General features: G+C 45.4%; 1 protein-coding gene across 1 annotated transcript; it reads right to left on the bottom strand.

The window, feature by feature from the left end:
• Nucleotides 1-7,411, bottom strand: trib2 (tribbles pseudokinase 2). The gene is made up of 3 exons (XM_049590181.1): nt 6,033-7,411; nt 4,240-4,532; nt 1-1,935 (listed from the first exon to the last, which is right to left on the bottom strand). The coding sequence occupies exons 1-3, from the start codon at nt 6,300-6,302 to the stop codon at nt 1,461-1,463; spliced, it is 1,038 nt and encodes a 345-aa protein (XP_049446138.1). The 5' UTR covers nt 6,303-7,411; the 3' UTR covers nt 1-1,460.
• Between the last annotated feature and the right edge of the window lie 9,700 nt (nt 7,412-17,111).

Genomic DNA, 17,111 nt, shown 5'->3' with positions numbered 1-17,111 from the left:
CCGTCCCCCACCCTCCCCCCTGCTAGGCAGGCTATAGCATTCATGGGGCACATGCCAATGACTAGATAAAAACACAAATTCAAGTAACATTGAGATACGACAAAACATGTCCACTGGTACCCATTCCGAGCATGACCGTTTCACAGAACCTACGCAGGCAGTAGAAAACTAACATGGGGTCCTGGAGTGAACATGTCGTAGCAATACTATCACTGAATATCTCGTATCAAGTTTTAAAAAGAAACGAGGGAGACCGGGTGGCGTGGGCTGTCGGGGGCACCGGAATACTGGCACAGAAGATATTGTGTATTCCAAAACTTCGGACAGACGTTTTCCTCTTTGCGTCTGTCCTGTGTCAAGATATTGCCTACATCATACATGAAAAAGGAATCTCTGAATAAAGAAAAACCCTGCAATGTAGTTTTAAATATATATATTTATATTTATTTATATATATATATATAATATATTTATATATATATATAGCTGTTACAATTTAAATAAACGTTACGGTCTCGTTCCTACAACTGAAGAATGAATTTTAAATAAGAGGAAGCTAATTTTTAAGAGGTGGAATCGTCCATTCACCCAACACATCAAGTGCATGACGCCATGTTTGGAGGCTTACCAAGACAAATCGGTTTAAGATTGAGGTTTAGGGAGTGATATTAAAGCAGCAGTAACAACAGAGTGGAATAGCTTAAACACAAATAATGACTGAAAAGTAATGAAAGATAAAAGTGTGGTGGTGAATGAAGTGGACAGAAACATACAAATGACTATAAACAAGGCCGTCGAGGAGTTTAGTGACGATGTCAGAACTATCGATGATGGTCAAACTGAGACGAATGAGATGACAAAACAAAACTTAACCATGAAAAAAAGACGACGTCAACCATGTTTGATGATGACAAAAAGCCTAAGCTGCTCCATTTATTAACCAATGGATCCCAGGTCAGGGGTAATCTGTGATCCCTGACTCTGGGTCTGTGGTTTTAAATTGGTACCACCTAAAGCTATGACAAGAGAAACAAAATCTGTAAGAAAAGGTGTGGTGTTGCACGTTGTCAGTTCATTTTGAATTGTTCTCCTTGGTTTCTGATGTCCCTTCATGCTTTCCATAGTGTCAAAAAATGGTGAATGTGTCTACTTTTATGAGCACCACATTAAACCAAACAGATCCAAAAAGAACATTTTGCTACATTGTTTGCAACTTGCATGTCTGGCGGCAGCGTCCCCGAGCGGGAGGACGTGCGGCGCCAGGTGATGTATAGATGCCATTTGTCATGCCAGGCTCAAGGTTTTCCATGAAATGGTGGAAAAGGAAACAAGATGGAAACACCTTTATTATGAGTGACAAATGTTCACCTATTAATCTCTAAACTACTGTTTTTGGCTCTGCTGTGAGCGTGGCGAGCCGACCGTGGCGGAGTCGTCCGTTTTGTGCTTGGTGTTTTTGCTCAGCTGAAGAACTGCTCCAGCTCCTCTTCCATGTTCACCTCAGGCACCATCTGCTCCTGCTCTCTTTCCCCTCTGCCGTGCACCGCGGCGCCCCCTAGTGCTCCGGAGGAGGCGAACCAGGGGTGCTCTAGGATCTCCCGAGAGGTGAGGCGCTCGGCGGGTTCCCGGCGGAGGATGGAGCGGATCAGGCACTTGGCCTTGGGTGTGAGCGTCTCAGGGATGTTGAAGTGGCCCCTGCGGATTTTGCTGAACAGAGAGCCGGGCTCGACGTCGTGGAAAGGGTAGCGCCCCACGAGGATGGTGTACAGCATGACGCCCAGACTCCAGACGTCTGCTGCCTTCCCCGAATAGCTGCCATTGGCGTTGAGGATCTCAGGACTGACATAAGCTGGGCAGCCATGTTTGTCTGACAGGGAGTCGTCATGACCGTCCAGGATATAAGTGTCCTCAAGGCTCTCCAGCTTCACGAGGCTTCTGAGGACACACAAGGACATGAAACCACATGATGATACCACTTTACAAAAACAATGGACACACAGAATAATCTGTTATTGAGAGATAATCACTATCATGGCTCCAATCTTTGGACGCCAACTAACAAAAAGTGAAACACAAAAGACATTCAAGTGGGGTAATTTGCTCTGATGGGCATCTTAAGTGTTTTAGATCCATCGCTTTTGGATATCAGAGGAAGTAGAGCACATAATGCTCAAGGCTTAAGTTTGACATTTCCTTTCACTTAGATAAAAGCCCGGCCAAAAAGCACTGACGTACAAATAGGCTTTCCAGAAGACCTCCACGATTCAAAAGAAACACAATTACGGGTGACTGATCGTCTTAAGTTGCACGCATTGAACTGTTTGGCTGGGAGAATCGAGGTCCCGACAATGTGGATTTTTTTTTTTCTCCTGATCTTCCCCCTCAAAATAGCATCTATTTGCACTCGTCTCTAAACCCCACAATAGCAGCTATGATGCCCTTGAGTGCTGATAATAATGGCTGCCTGTTCAGGAGCATTGTCGCCAAAGAATCCTGAGAGGCTCGGGCAAGGAAATTTTCCACGTGCATGGTAAGAGACACTTGTGGGGCCCTAGAAACGCTGCCATCTGCGTGTGAGGTCCACGAGACAAAGGGCCAGGGTGTGTGATAGCATCTACTGGAAGCAACTGGGAAAGAGGAATCCAAGAAGCGCTGGCTTACTCAAGAATGTATTTTTTGCCATCTGTGACACGTGCACACACTTTCACATCAGCCCACTCACTTGTTCATTGTCAGTAATAGTAATTTGCTTCCATTAATACGCCGTTTTCACATTTCCAAATCAGGAAAATTCTTTTGTTTCCCTGAGCCAAACGCCCATTGTTCCTCTGCGAGATAAAGAGCCATGTGCTTTTTTAAATACAGCATATTACTGCCTGGATAACAGCTCATTTGGAGGACATGCGCAAACCTGCAATTACAGTTAAGAGGGCTTACAAATACAAAAAAAAGACTTAGCCTATTTTTTAACAGTAGCCCGTTGTCTTTATTTAAGCTACATTGGATCCTAAAATGTCTCATGAGCTTGGAGTACGAGGAGCACATCAACAGGGCCTGTTTAAGTAGCTGTGTTGGATTCCACTGCTCTTTAAACAGGCTGCTGTTTGGTCAAAGGCTAACAGCCGTATGACAAATTCAGGTCAGGGAAGCTAGTGCATGCTGAGGAAGCCTGCTCAGGTATCACTCTATGTCTGGTCTTGTTCCTTTTCGCTCTCTGTGCGCTCACTGCAGCCTTTTGTCACACACTTGAGTTCAAGCCAGAGCAGATCCCCGTGTCTCAAAAACACAGTCGACTTAGCCAGGAGGACTGAAAAGGTGTAAGAGGATTCTTGTCAGGCTATATAGTAAATGTGACCCAATACTGCCCTGCGCTATCACTCTTAAAATTCAACATCAATCTTTTAATGGGGGGAGGGGGCGATGGGCGTTCAAGCTCAGGAGCAGTCTGGTGTGACAGTCAAGGTCACTGGACCCGTACTGAATACGTGAGGCGGCTCAACTTCCCTTTTCCACAGTTAGTGCCAAGCAATGACGTCACACTTTCAGATAGAGGGCAATGAGGTGCAGCCTGTGCTTCTGTCATGGGTGATCAGAGCTGGCTGTAGAGAAGTTTATCCAAGACACTTTAGCACAAGCACTGACGCATAAAAAGTGCGACACATTTAAAGTCTGAGCTAAAAGCTGCTTAAATTAAAAAATACATATGTCTTCATTAATAAAAAAAGGCACTCTCAGGTTGCTGTGGCAACAGATGCCTGGATTTCATACATGTAGTTTCCACATGCTGCCACCAGGGGTCAGCAGATTTGTATCATGCAAGTGTGATTCCACAGATTTCTCCTGCTGATCACTACAGAAGTGCAGCAGTGGCAAAAGCTCGCCTTAATTGATCATCCGTCATCCAAAAGCTAGCCCTGCTAACATCTCTGCCCCCACCGGAAGAGCTGCACTGCAACGACCGTGTGAATCCATACGCCGTCTATACTGTACATGTGAGTCATATCCACTACTAAACTCACAAAAGTAGCCTGGAGCGACACAAAGGGCTTATGTTTCCTGTACTCTGCATAACATCTGGGAGAGGCACGCCAGTCTTGTATCGTCTCAGTTTACACTATCCTCTGTGTAAGCTGAGACAGAGCACAGATAACACTGACACGGTTGCATTTCGCAGTTACACCACACACAACGTGTTCGGATGAAACAAAGTGCAAAGCAGACTGTTTCTGCAGAACTCACCTGTCTTCATTTTTGAAGACAAACTTCCTCAGTTTGAGGTCACGGAGGACCAGTCCGTTGTCGTGGCAATGTGCCACAGCCGAGGCTATCTGATAGAAGAGTCTGGCAGCCTCGTCCTCCCGCAACTTCTTGCAGGTGCGGACAAAAGAGTGCATGTCGCCATAGCTCCTCTCAAAGAACACGTAGGCTCGAGTCTCCCCGAGCAAGATCTCCAGGATTTGGTTAATGTGCTGGTGCTGGCCCAGGGCGAAGTAGGCCGCCAGTGACTCCTGGTATCGGCCAATGTCAAAAACCTGCAATCATAAGATGGGAAAAGATTTATATTTACAGCGACATTTAAGCAAAGTACTTTTTTTTTTTAAAATCTAGCTTGAATTATGAGTGCGACTGCCTCATTAGGTGGTTGTTTTTGTGTGCTGATGTTTATTTCAAATTTCCCACGGTGGCGACAAACACTTTAATCCAACTGACAGAGCTGCAAAACGTCCTTTAATTAAGCAAAATGTGAGCAGTTTGCCACATTCCTGAGACACCAAACTTGTGTTTACTCCTCTGGCAGAGGGAGTATGTACACACGGTGAAAGGCATCATGTTAGTGAATGGCGCTGTGCTGCAGCCAGGGGGTTGCAGTGTCTCTTTTGTTTCCATAGTAACCCCCCATTGACTTTCAGCACAACCAGTTCAGGTGAGAGGGCTCATCTGCTTGCAGTCAATACAAGAATACACCCCACAGCTCCTCGAGATCTTAAGTTGCGACGGAGGCTTCCAGCTTGGAGGGAGTGATCAATGGTAGGAGTGGGGGATTGATCGGTGCTGTATTGAAACCGGCACAAAGCAGGAGAGGGTCAAAAGGCAGTTAGCTCACAGGCTGTGCCAAAGGCCATTAATTTGTTATTGCCATCATGACGAAACATTATCTGGAGTCAAAAGGTACGGGTTATTGGATATGTCATGCCTTATGAGTCCAACGGTGCATGTAACTATCGTCTCATTTCATCAAGCCACTTAAGCCTCCTTAAGCTGGACTGAACCTTGGGGACACTGCCCCTATAATCAGTAATATACCAAAGTCAATATGGGCTGTAAACATGTGGAGGAAAGGCCTCAACCTTACGGGAAAGGTGACGGGGAAGGTGAAGGTGATTTCTTATGATTAAAGGGGTCAAAGCTGGAGCCAATGTCACAGCAGCTGGCTCCACTTGTAAAGTTCCCGAACCCCTGTGTGCTTCTCTCTCGGTGCAACTGTCCCCACAAGATTGCAACCCCATTAATATCTGTGCAAGAAGAGCACGCTCATGCACCGAACATAAAACCAAAGGGTGAAATAATACGATTATAGCACTGCACTATGAAAGGCAGAAGCAGTGGGTAAGCGAGAATAGCACGGAGAGAGGAGTGTGTGCGTGGTTACTCACTCCTTTGTCAACGTTACATCATGCAATCCAAACCACGCAGCTCGCCCCATTCACTTTTTCCATTAGGCTGCTGTGCCAGCTCTCTATTTACAATGCAAGCAATTATTGAAAAGTTCAGGGGTGTGGATTTACTGCAATAACCAGACTATAGACTCCATCTATATGTATGTATCTGTGCAGTATGAGCATTGCATTTGGAGCAATATGCATTGGAATAAAACCTTAATTATTCATGTGATGGCTGCAAAGGTGACACACTTTTAGTCCTGAAAATGCAATGTTGATGTGTGTCCACATTGCAACCCCCTGATTGGAGTAAATCCAGAAACTCCCCCGGGTGCATGGAGGTAGGATAGGTCTACAGCAGTGCCTACTAACCTTACATACAAGCTCTTCCCCGCTGTGCAGGTGGGCGGCTCTGAAAACGTGGTCTCCCTCCAGTGGCTCCAACAAAAGGTAGTCCCCGATGCGGGAGATACAGTGCGAGGAGTCCGGGGTCTCCGGCGGGCTGGGGGACCCGAGGTTGGGACTGAAGCTCTGGTGCGACTCTGTAGTCCTTAAGCAAGACAATTCTTCGAAGTCGTGCGATTTGTGCCGCGATCTCCCATAACGTGAAATGTTAATTGGATTTGACCTCTGTATGTTCATGAGGAATAAGTGCGATAACTCCACAAAACCGAGGGGGGGGGAAGCTTCCTCCTCCTTGTCGTCGTCCTCCTCCTCCTCGATCAGGGCACCACTTTGTTGTAAATGTGCAAAATCACGACCTGTAATGAATCTTGAGTAAAGTAGAAAATAAAGCAGATTCAGCTGCACCTTGCTGCAGGAGGATGTGGCTGAATATCAACAGGCAAAGCAAAGGTGAAGCAAAAAGGGGGTCTGGTGTCTCTGCAGAGTTCAACTGTTCATTTGCCCTCCTTTGTTTTCCATTCAGGAGATAAGGCCGGGCTGAAATGACAGAATTACTCCCCCTAACTGAGTGGGAACCCTTTGTACAGACCTGCTGCAATTGCATTCACGTTAGCAAGCGCGAGCAGGCACGACGTAACAAAGGCTACCAAAAGTCAAGCTTTGACAATGAATGAAAGAGTGCTAAGTTTTGCTAGCTTATCTTTGCCGGTTAAATGTTATGGCACGTTTCATAAAACGGAAACAATACAATTGCAGGCACAGAGAGCGAGAAAAATACTCAAGCAAAAATATCTATAAAGCAAGTTTCGCGAGCTAAATATAGCTGCTGAATTTAGCCGAAAATCTGACAGACGAATGATGGCTAGCAGGTGCAGAGCTAACTAGTTAGCTTCCTTGGCTAACTAGTACCAGGTCAGTGCACGGCCTCGTTCCCCAGGATCATATCCATGCACGGCGACTGTCATCTACCACAGAAGGAGAAAACCCCATCCGGAAAAAAACTGCTGTAGCTCTTTGTGTGCGGGAGTCGACGTCCTCTCTGTTTCTCTTGCTCTCTAGTCCAGTGGAAGCAAAGTGTCGTCTGTGTTTGTGTGTCTGCTGCTGTAAGCTGCTGCTGGAAGGAAGGAAGGGACGGCCGGCCGACTTTCCCAGGCCTATCCCTCGGTTCAGCAGGACATCCTCTCTCCCGTGGTGCCGCTGTGCTTCTTACGTGGCTGGGAATCTAGTCCATTCAGTGCGGAGGGAGGCCAGCCGAGCTGCACACACTTCACACACTGCGCCTGTACAGAGCGAGAGAGCTGCCTGACGGAGGGGGCTTCTGCACACGCACGCGCACATTCACACACTCTCACACACTCACACAATCACACTCACACACGAGCATACCGACCCGCCCCCTGACGTCACCCCCACATCGAAACCCCATTGGCTTCCAAGCTGACTTCTAATATGCAGCGCAGTCATGTGAGAAGCATGTAGTGTGGCTACACCCCCAGAAATCTAAATGCATCGCACGCTGGTAAATTGGATGGAGGAGGGAGGAGAGGCAGGGGGGAGGTGGAGACAGTGAGAGTATAGCTACTGTACGTGCTGTGTTACAAATGTGTTTCCTCCTGAAATGTCATTCAAGGGAAAGCAAGGGGGGATCCCTCTCTCACAGAAGCACTCACACAGATAGACACCATCCTGCACGGTTATACATGTGCATCTGCATCAACACCATCATGGAGTCATCTGCAGAGAAACACTGAGTCTGTTGTGGTAGATTATATTCACTCAAACATGAAAACGCAGCAAATAATGTTATAAAACATGGATGCAAGTAAGGGACTGTTCTTAATTATCAGAGGAGGAGAGTGGGTGAGGTGTGACTTCGTATTTATGCCACCGCGCCTGCGATAGCTGCAGCTGGAGACATTATGTTTTCATGTTGTCAGTCTCATTCTCGTGAATGCAATATCTCTATAAGGACTTGAGGGAAATTTTCAAACTTGGCACAAACCTCCACTTAGACTCTATGAGAAACTGATGAGATTTCTCTGGACATGCGTCAAAGGTCAAGGTCACTGTGTCCTTGCCTATCTCATTTGCGTAAACATGGTGTCTTAATATTTTATTTCAAATTTGGCACAAACGTCTACTTAGAACCAATGTCAGACTGATTAGATTTTGGTGGTCATAGGTCACAGGTCAAGGTCACCAAGGTCATGGTGACCTACCTCATTCTTGTGAACCTGATATCTTAAGAATTTTTGTCAAATTTGGCACAAACGTCCACTTGGATTCAACAATAAAGTAATTAGACTTTGGTGGTCATAGGTCAAAGGTCAAGGTCACGGTGCTCTCATTCTTGTAAACCTGATATGAAGTTTGTTTTTTTTTTAATTTGGCACAAACATCCTCTTGGATTCAGTGATGAAGTAATTAGATTTTGGTGGTCATAGGTCAACAGTAAAGGTCACTGTGACTTTGTCATTCTCATTCTTGTAAACCTGATAAAGATTTTTTTTTTTTCAAATTTGGCTCAAACATCCACTTGCATTCAGTGATGAAGTAATTAGATTTTGGTACTCGTAGGTCGAAAGTCAAGGTCACTGTGATCTTGCATCTGTCTCATTCTCGTAAACTTAATATCTTGGCACAAATGTCCACTTAGACTCAACGATGTGTGATTTGATTTTAGTGTTCAAAGGTCAAAGTTACTGTGACCTTGCATCCGTCCCATTATTCTGAACACAACAGAAGGGAATTTCTCAGTCCACTTGACCTCAACAATGAAGTGATTAGATATGGTGGTCAAAGGTCAAAGATCAAGGTCACTGTGACCTTGTCTGTCTCATTCTTGTGAGCGTGATATCTCAAGAATTTTAAAAAAAATTGTCCCAAACTTCCTCTTAGACTCAGCGATGAAGTGATTAGATTTTGGTGGCCAGAGGTCAAGGTCATTGTGACCTTGCGCATTCACAGGTATCCAACTGCAAAGCGGTATTTCTAGTTTAGTTTCATCAAAGCTACAAATATTTTTCTTTCAGTTTCCCTGAGTGACTGGAGGAAAATGCATGACCCTACCTCCCTCATAAATCAAGCGCTGCAGTGACGTTTATTTGTAGGCCAACACGGGAGTTAGCGTCGCCCCAGTTCCCTCGCCAAAAAGGCCCATGGGATTTTCCATTGGATTTTGGAATGGTACAGAGAATTAGCACTGTGGCAAACAAAAGTTTTGTTCAGCAACATAATCTTCACAAATGAACCACTGTTATAAATTTTGAAGCGTAAATCCAATCGCCAGAAGTAAAAAGCTGATGCTAGGCTATAAACAAACTACACCATGGTCGCATGACTTCAGCGTCGCCACCACAACTAGAAGCTGAGAGGCCGTGTCTGCACGATATATTCCAGGACTGTGAGAAATGTGAAAATACAAGGATACAGTTTCTCCACAGTGCCTGAAAAAATTATTTGATATGCCTTCCCCATTTTGCACCACTTCCTCCCACTTCATAAATAACAAACAATCCCTCGGCAAAATTCTAATGAACACAACAAACACATGTATATGATAGGATATGAATGAATGAAAATATAAAATGCAATATAGGAGCATGAAACAGAAGATGACAGAAAAGAAGAAAGGGTCCAACAGTGTGATGACATTAATCAGTGGTTTAAGCTTTGTCCTTGAGAAAATAATGCGTATGTGCATGTTTGAAATGTAAATGTGAGGTATAAGCTTTGCTATGATACAGGATCGTGTTCCCCATTTTTTGCCAAGTGTGTAAAAAAACCTCTCAGCACAGATTCATTAGAGGCTGGCACAGGCCTGTGTGCTTTTGAGACATCTCTTGTAACAAATTCCTGTCTTGCAGAATTGTGCCCCCGTAATACATTACAAAGCGGAGGATGGAGGAGGTTCATTATTCATTGTTCTTTCTAGATTACCGGGGGGTGTGACAGCGGGATTGTGCAATTCCACGTAGGAATCCGGGGTGGTGAAAGGAATGCTTGCAGCTGGACGCGAGACACTGACAGAAGTGTTCGATTTAACCTTTATTCCCCTGCTTGCAGGCAGCAGCAGTGCACGCACAGGCATACACGAGTGTGCACTATTCTAAATTTGTGTTCCTTGCCGCCCGCCTGAGTAAACCCCCGCAACATGGAAATGCATTTTTCACACAGAGGCCTCTCATCTCAGAAAACGGTGGTTCACAGTTGCAGAATGTGGCTGCACCCACAAGCTTTTATATCGCAGTCCTCAAGCTTATGTGTATGTATGTGATATAATCTCTGCGAGCCACCCACTTTAGTCTTTGTTATAACGCTGGAACATTTTTCAGCATACAACAGCTTTGCTTTTGTCTCACCCATTCAGCTGAGAACAATATCAACATGCTGCTGAACGATGGAGATTTTGCAGGTTGTATAAACACAGTGACATGTGCATATGTTACCTTGGTACGTTTCTGTTTTATGGCTCTACTGCATCTGCATTTGCCCATCGCTCTAACCCCAGATAGGGATTCTGTTAAGCCTAAACCACAGCTGTGCATGAATCAGAATAATAATCCCCAAAGATTCCTTTTGCCCCCATTCCCTGACACATTGTGTGACTCATTCGCAGTGGAGAGCAGCACTCGAGAAAATCCATTGAGGCTCATCAGCTCTCCAGACACGCCTACATGCCGAGGAGTAACGGCAGGCTGCCCCAGCAGTGCCTTCCAGCCAGAGCTTCTGACTGTGTGTGTGTGTGTGTGTGTGTGTACCACTGAAGCAAGATGTGTCCTGTAAGACTACAGAGGTCAACAAGGACGGGTGAGCATCTCTGAATCCCCAGGGCGGTGTTACTCACCAACTTCCTAATAGGCTGTTTTGCCCTGTAGAAAATGATCTAAGGTCAGTTTCCAAGGGTTTAAATCCACCAGAGGAATGTGTTTTCCACAGTGGTTGCAATCAAATGAAATTTCTTTGAATGCATCATGAAACCCACTCAAATGAGAGCCATTTTCCTTGCATTGTGCATTCAGAAAATAGCCAATTTCACACTGTCACATAGCAACGCGGCTAGCCAGCTCATGTTGACACCAGCAAGAATCGGCGCTGTCACATCCACACCCTGCGGGTAACTTCCACTGAGAAATTCGATCATACGCGAGAAGATAGATGCAGAGGCGCAGGAGGAATGAGATCATTCGGTGAGAGTGAGAGGAGATGATGTGAGGGGAGAGCGAGGCAGGAGGACGGAGGATGGAAAAGCAGGCAGCAGGAGAACGTGACGAGTGGTGGAGAGGGCGAAGGAAGGGGGGAGGAAAAGAGGGATGAAAGTGACACAAAGTGTTGTTCCTCCCCAGCGTCGTCTTTGGAAAACAGGGGAAATACTTTGTGTCAGGCAGCGAGTGCCAGCTGGAGAGCTGAGCAGAGGAATGACATGTTTAATACGTAATTGTACAGAAATATGTGGGAGTGAAGGGCACTGAGTCAAACCAAGTAAGGCAAAGACGCGTCACAAGACAAACATGACAAACAGTCATAGTGAAAGTGCTGACATCAAGTTCATGTTAGAGGTATTCTCAGTTTTGTTTTGACGGCACACACTGCTCCCATGGATTCATTAGGTTTACTTTTATATTTACTGTTGAGAATCATATAAATTCCCACGACATTCAGTCTTTTCATGACCCATTGTGAGCGTGTTGGTACAACAGCTGCGATACCCCTCATTTTCAAGTGAGTGAAAACAAGTTATTTTGGGGATGGGTACATGTGCCACATTTGCCCTCTGTGGTGCTTTGGGACCTGAGGCCTGTTTTTAAACATGAGAGTGAGGGATAGCTGTGGATTCGAGGACAGACAGGAAGAGAGGGCGCATGGTAGATAATGTTTCACTGATGATTTGACGATGCTCGCCATTCTTTCCACATAATGTGCAGCTCATGCAATCACAAAAAAGTGGCACAATTACAAGCTTGTTTATCAATTTGTATTCAGATCTACCCATTAAAATGTCATGTTATATGATGGCTCTCATTGGTAATCGTGAAAATGCACATTTACTAAAGCGCAAAAGGTTTAAAAGTCCCCATTTTCATGAACCCCAGACATTGAGGAAACTTGAAATAGCTAGCAGAATGCTATGTGATGCTAAATATTTATGTGTTTCCTGTAATAAAAGCAAGGGAGAAAATGTAGCAGCAAGTCTGAAGCTACATGCCAAGGGAGTTGGCCCAGGCCCCCAGGAACAGCGCCAGGCTTCGAAGCCAATGTTCATAGTGGCTTAACAGTGGAGTAACAATGTCCAGGTGCATCACGTGATGCCACTGGGCCCAAAAAGGCTTTTTCCCATAGACTTACACTGTGAAAGAGACACATGTAAGTCAGTGGATACAACACATTCTCACTCAGACCTCGTCATATATCGATGTTCCACCTTCTGACCTTCCACATCAAGGTACGGTGTGAACACCACTCTCACAGGTGAAAGTCGGTGTTTGCTGAACCCATCCACCACATCTCCCACCCACCCTACTCAGACTTTCACCGCCCTAACTTTATTTCTTGTCCTGCCACGTTTCCCACTGATGCCGCCGAGCCCCATTAAACTGTAATGGAGATGGCCACATATCATGCCAATGTTAAAGGATGGCTTTTTTGTCAGTGTCTGACACCGCAAGTCACCGCCCAAGCACCAGATTTTGATGACCTTGGAGTGAGACCAGGCTTGTGGATACATTTTTTGAGTGTCACGACCCCAGCAAAATGATTCGGTTCACCATTGGTATTTGATCCATTCAGTCCAATAAGACTTGGAAAGTTTAGAAAAGCTGCACAATTAAATCATTTCATTTCCATTTAAGCTAGCAGAGGGCGAAACTGGAGCTACACAGTTAGCTGTGTAGTGTGCAAAGGCTGTAGTGCACTTGCTCTACGGCTCAAGGATTTGGAAGATTTGGGCAATGTTACACCCAATGTTTTGGCTTCATGCACCACTGTATCCAGATCTCTTCATACATCCATGAGGTGGCTGAGCCGAAATGTTGAGGCTAAGGCTAGCTACACTAATGGTGCAAAAATGGCAACAGTGCTTACAGAGCTAAAAATGCTTATAGCGGTTTGCTCACACTCGCTGGGGCGATCCGGAGGGGAGAACTGGAGGGAGGCTGGGTATGACTACAATGTCCCTCCAGCATGGATTTAACAGCACTACCAATGGCAACAACACGGGAACTGCCCATTAGTTCGACAGCCCATTGGTTCGACAGCCCATTGGTTCGACATCCCATTGTTCCGACCATATTAAACTCATTGTTCCTAAGTCCGTTCCGAAATCATCATGATGCCCTGTGGTTAAGGTCTGGTTAGGTTTAGGCACAAAAACCACTTGGTTAGGGTCAGGAAAAGATCATGGTGTGGGTTAAAATGAAAAAGAAAGTGACAAACACATAAGCTGTGAGCCTGCTCTGCCTCAAGCCGGTCGCGGGCGCACCATACGCCCGCCGTGAGCTCTTCAGCACCGCGGACAGTCGGACTAATGGGATGTCGAACCAATGACATGGACCCAACAACACTGCTGACAAATACCGCACTGCACTTGGGTGTTAACTGACATTTACTGGGGCAATATGGAGGGGGGTGTTTACACTTCTGCGTCGTCTCACCATTGTGAGACAGAATGGCATTATCAGCAGTCAACCCAGGATTTACACAATCAAAAACGAAGCAACAACCTATAACTGCTAGCTACATAGGTGTAGATTTTAGAGGGTGCAGGAGGCACATCCCCGTCAATATTTAGAACATATTTATCCTAATTTTAACAGAAACATGAAAGTAACAGAGAATTTTTATCTTGACAAAACTGGTGCATGAAATTCACCAGAATGCAGGAAATTAAGTGCTCAAAATGTTCTGGCAGAGGACCCCAGACCCCCATTCAACATGTGTCCCCACCAATGTTGAAACAAAATCTTTGTCCTTGACGCGCCAACCCTTAGGTCCTGTACACCAGTTGGCAACTGGCAGAATTTAGTCATGGGGGAGGAACATAGCAATTTGGGAAAGTGTTTAATTGGGCGCAAAATTAGTGCACACCCCCAAGTGCAGGATGAGTCATCAACATTTTTTGAAAAAATTTCCGGGAAATGACCATCTCCAAACACCATTATGTTTAACTATAATATGACTTTTTGTCATTAATGGGCTGGATACTGGTGTATGAGTGACGATCAGTACAAAAACAAACATCCATTTTGATTTCGTGATGTCTTTAAAGCTCTGTTGTGCACTATATAGCAGATACTACACTGGGTCTGTCCAACTATTGCAAAACAATCATTTATTCCATAAGAACGGTGGACAGTGAGGGAACCCATGATATAACATGTAACCATAGAAGTTAACAAACAGGCAAATTCTTAAAATGTTCTGTACTGTATGATTTGGCCTTGACCCCTTTACATGTTTAATAACTTCACTGTCATACATATTTTGTCTAGTTAAGGCAGCACAGGAAATGTGTGTGTGCAAATTAATGAACACACTACTTTAAAAGTTGTCCAGTCAGCATCAGGGTAAACCCACGGGGACAAATCAGCAGATCAAATAAACACCCGCACTTCCGCTGACCTTAATTCAACCTCCTGGCTTCTGACCAACCGTTTATGAGCTGCTACATTAGACGAAATCAAAATGAAAATGTCCTGTGCTGATGAGTGCAGGATGTACTGCCTGGAGAGTTTTTTTCTGGGTGAGACATTTTTCCGCTTTCCCCTCTGAGGCTGCAGGAAGTGCGAGGGGCTGTGAGTGACAGGTCACGCAGACGAGACCTCCTCTACGCGGAGAGGAAGGATCTTGGCTCGAGGGGGAGACAGGATTGGCGTCACTGGCTTGGATCTCTCCTTCATGAAGTCAGACAGCTGAGTGAGGACTTGTGGCAGCTCTGTCACTGGACAGGGTGACTCACTCACTCATAAGTGGAGAGGTTAATAATAGTCATACATTAGAGCCGCAGAAGTGAAATCACACAGCTTTAGCAGCCTAAGCCTTCCAAATGGCTCGGCTGCAAATGCATTTCACCGCCTTGTCTATCTCTCATTTATGTGGCACTTTATAGGTTTCAATGACAATAATGTGAATGTGAATGTCTTCGAGGGAAACTGCTGACTGTTTGAAAGACATTACGACACCGCTGCAATATGCGGTATGTATATTGTGAAGTGACAGACGCATTAAGGCATCAAGCATGACATGTCAAAACTGTCAGGGAAATGGAAGAAAATCCCAACAAATACAACATCACTGGTGTCTTGATTTGTGTTTTCTCTCTGCTCTGTCTGACAGCTGATATTGTCTTCCATGTGTAGAAAATATTTCCTGGCACTGCGACACCTGCATGGAACTGCCAAAGGCGTCACAGGAAAAAAAAAAAAAAAAAAAAAAGAGGCAGATTTATTAAAATTCCTGAACACTTGACATTTTGGAGACGCAAGGCAAAGACACCAACATTATACTGCATTTGCTACCGATGAGTCAGTCGCAACTCTCCACGATTTGCAGGGGAGTCATAACCACAGGAGCCCGGCACAGTAAGGAAAGTGCATTCAGTATATTAACAGGTTACTGAAATGCCATGTAAAAATAAATCTTTATGGTTGAGAAATATCTTTCTAATCTTTACTAATGTTCACATTGTGTCCTTGACTGTGTTTTCATACACCATTCAACCATGCAACACATCTGGAGAGACTACAAACGAACACCTGGTTGCTCAGTGGTTATCACTGTTGCCTCAGAGGGTGGTTACTGTGTCGAGTTTGATTCTTATGTGGGTTTCCACACAGTCCAAAGAACAGCAGGTGAATTGCAGAGTTTACAAAGACGTGAACTCAAAACATTACAACAGGCTCAAACACAAGGAAAGAATCACACAGCAAGAACAGATGTGCAGGCAGAGCCAAAAAGCCCAGAGGCTTATTGCAAGGCTCCTCTTGAGCAAGTCTGGATTACTAACAGGGCAAAGAGGGCAGTTGTTGGGCCCTGAGGGCTTGAGTTTCACTGTGTGGCAAGTAGCTTGGCACTACTGGTTCATACCTGCACTATAACCTTCAGGCCCCATCTCATAGAAGAAGAGTTACGAATCTAGATTTAAGGCCTTTATGATTTCAGTTTGGATTTTGCTTATAGTTCTTTGTGCATATGGATTTGTGCTTTCACACATTTCCAAACAAACATAATGCGCATAGTGGAAGAAACCATTCAGGGACTTAAAGGCCCATAGCGGGTCCATCTGGCCCTGAGTGGTAAAATTCAAACAATCCCCAGTCACCTGTGCAAACCCAGTTATCCAAAATTGTTACCCATTGTCGTGGTGAAGAGGGAGCTGAGCCAGAAGGCAAAGCTTTTGATTTACTGCTCCATTTATGTCCCAGCCCTCACCTATGGTCATGAGCTGTAAGTAATGTCCAAAAGAATGAGACTGAGTGGCTAAAATGAGTTTCCTCTGAAGGGTGTCAGGGCTCAGCCTTAGAGATAGGAGGAGGAGCTCGCACATCCGAAGGGAGCTCGGAGTAGAGCCGCTGCTCCTTCGCATCAAAAGGGGTCAGTTGAGGTGGTTCGGGCATCCAATCAGGATCCTCCGGGGTGCCTACCATTAGAGGTGTTCTGGGCACGTCCCACTGGTAGGAGGGCCTGGGAACGCCTCGGGGTCCCCCAGGAGGAGCTGGAAAGTGTTGCTGAGGAGAGGGACGTCTGGAATACTTTGCTTAGCCTGCTGACCCACGACCAGGCCTCAGATGGATGGATGGATGGATGGATGGATGGATGGATGGATGTTCACATTTTCCAAAACTAATGCAATGCTCATTCAAACCCTGACACACCAAACCACTGATCCATCTCGCGCTCCATTTCACCCTCCTCCTCAGATTTGGAGGTGCTGACTCTCATCCCAAACTGGCCCAGTGCATGCTGGAGGTCACGGCGTGATGAAGCCATCGGACAACAGGCTAGCTTTATATTAGCTTTTTTTTTTCTTTGTTTATAGAAACTAGTCTTGGC

This window comes from Epinephelus fuscoguttatus, linkage group LG11 (assembly GCF_011397635.1).
Source record: "Epinephelus fuscoguttatus linkage group LG11, E.fuscoguttatus.final_Chr_v1".
Taxonomy (NCBI): Eukaryota; Metazoa; Chordata; class Actinopteri; order Perciformes; family Serranidae; genus Epinephelus; species Epinephelus fuscoguttatus.
The sequence above is the reverse complement of the archived record's forward strand: the minus strand, read 5'-3'. Positions and strand labels throughout refer to the sequence as shown.

Excerpts from the sequence above, each read along its gene's own strand:
- trib2 (XM_049590181.1), bottom strand. The coding sequence starts at position 6,302 with ATGAACATACAGAGGTCAAATCCAATTAACATTTCACGTTATGGGAGA. Across the intron at positions 4,533-6,032 it reads GGGAAGAGCTTGTATGTAAG|GTTTTTGACATTGGCCGATA; the intron begins GTTAGTAGGCAC and ends TTATGATTGCAG. Across the intron at positions 1,936-4,239 it reads GTCTTCAAAAATGAAGACAG|AAGCCTCGTGAAGCTGGAGA; the intron begins GTGAGTTCTGCA and ends GTGTGTCCTCAG.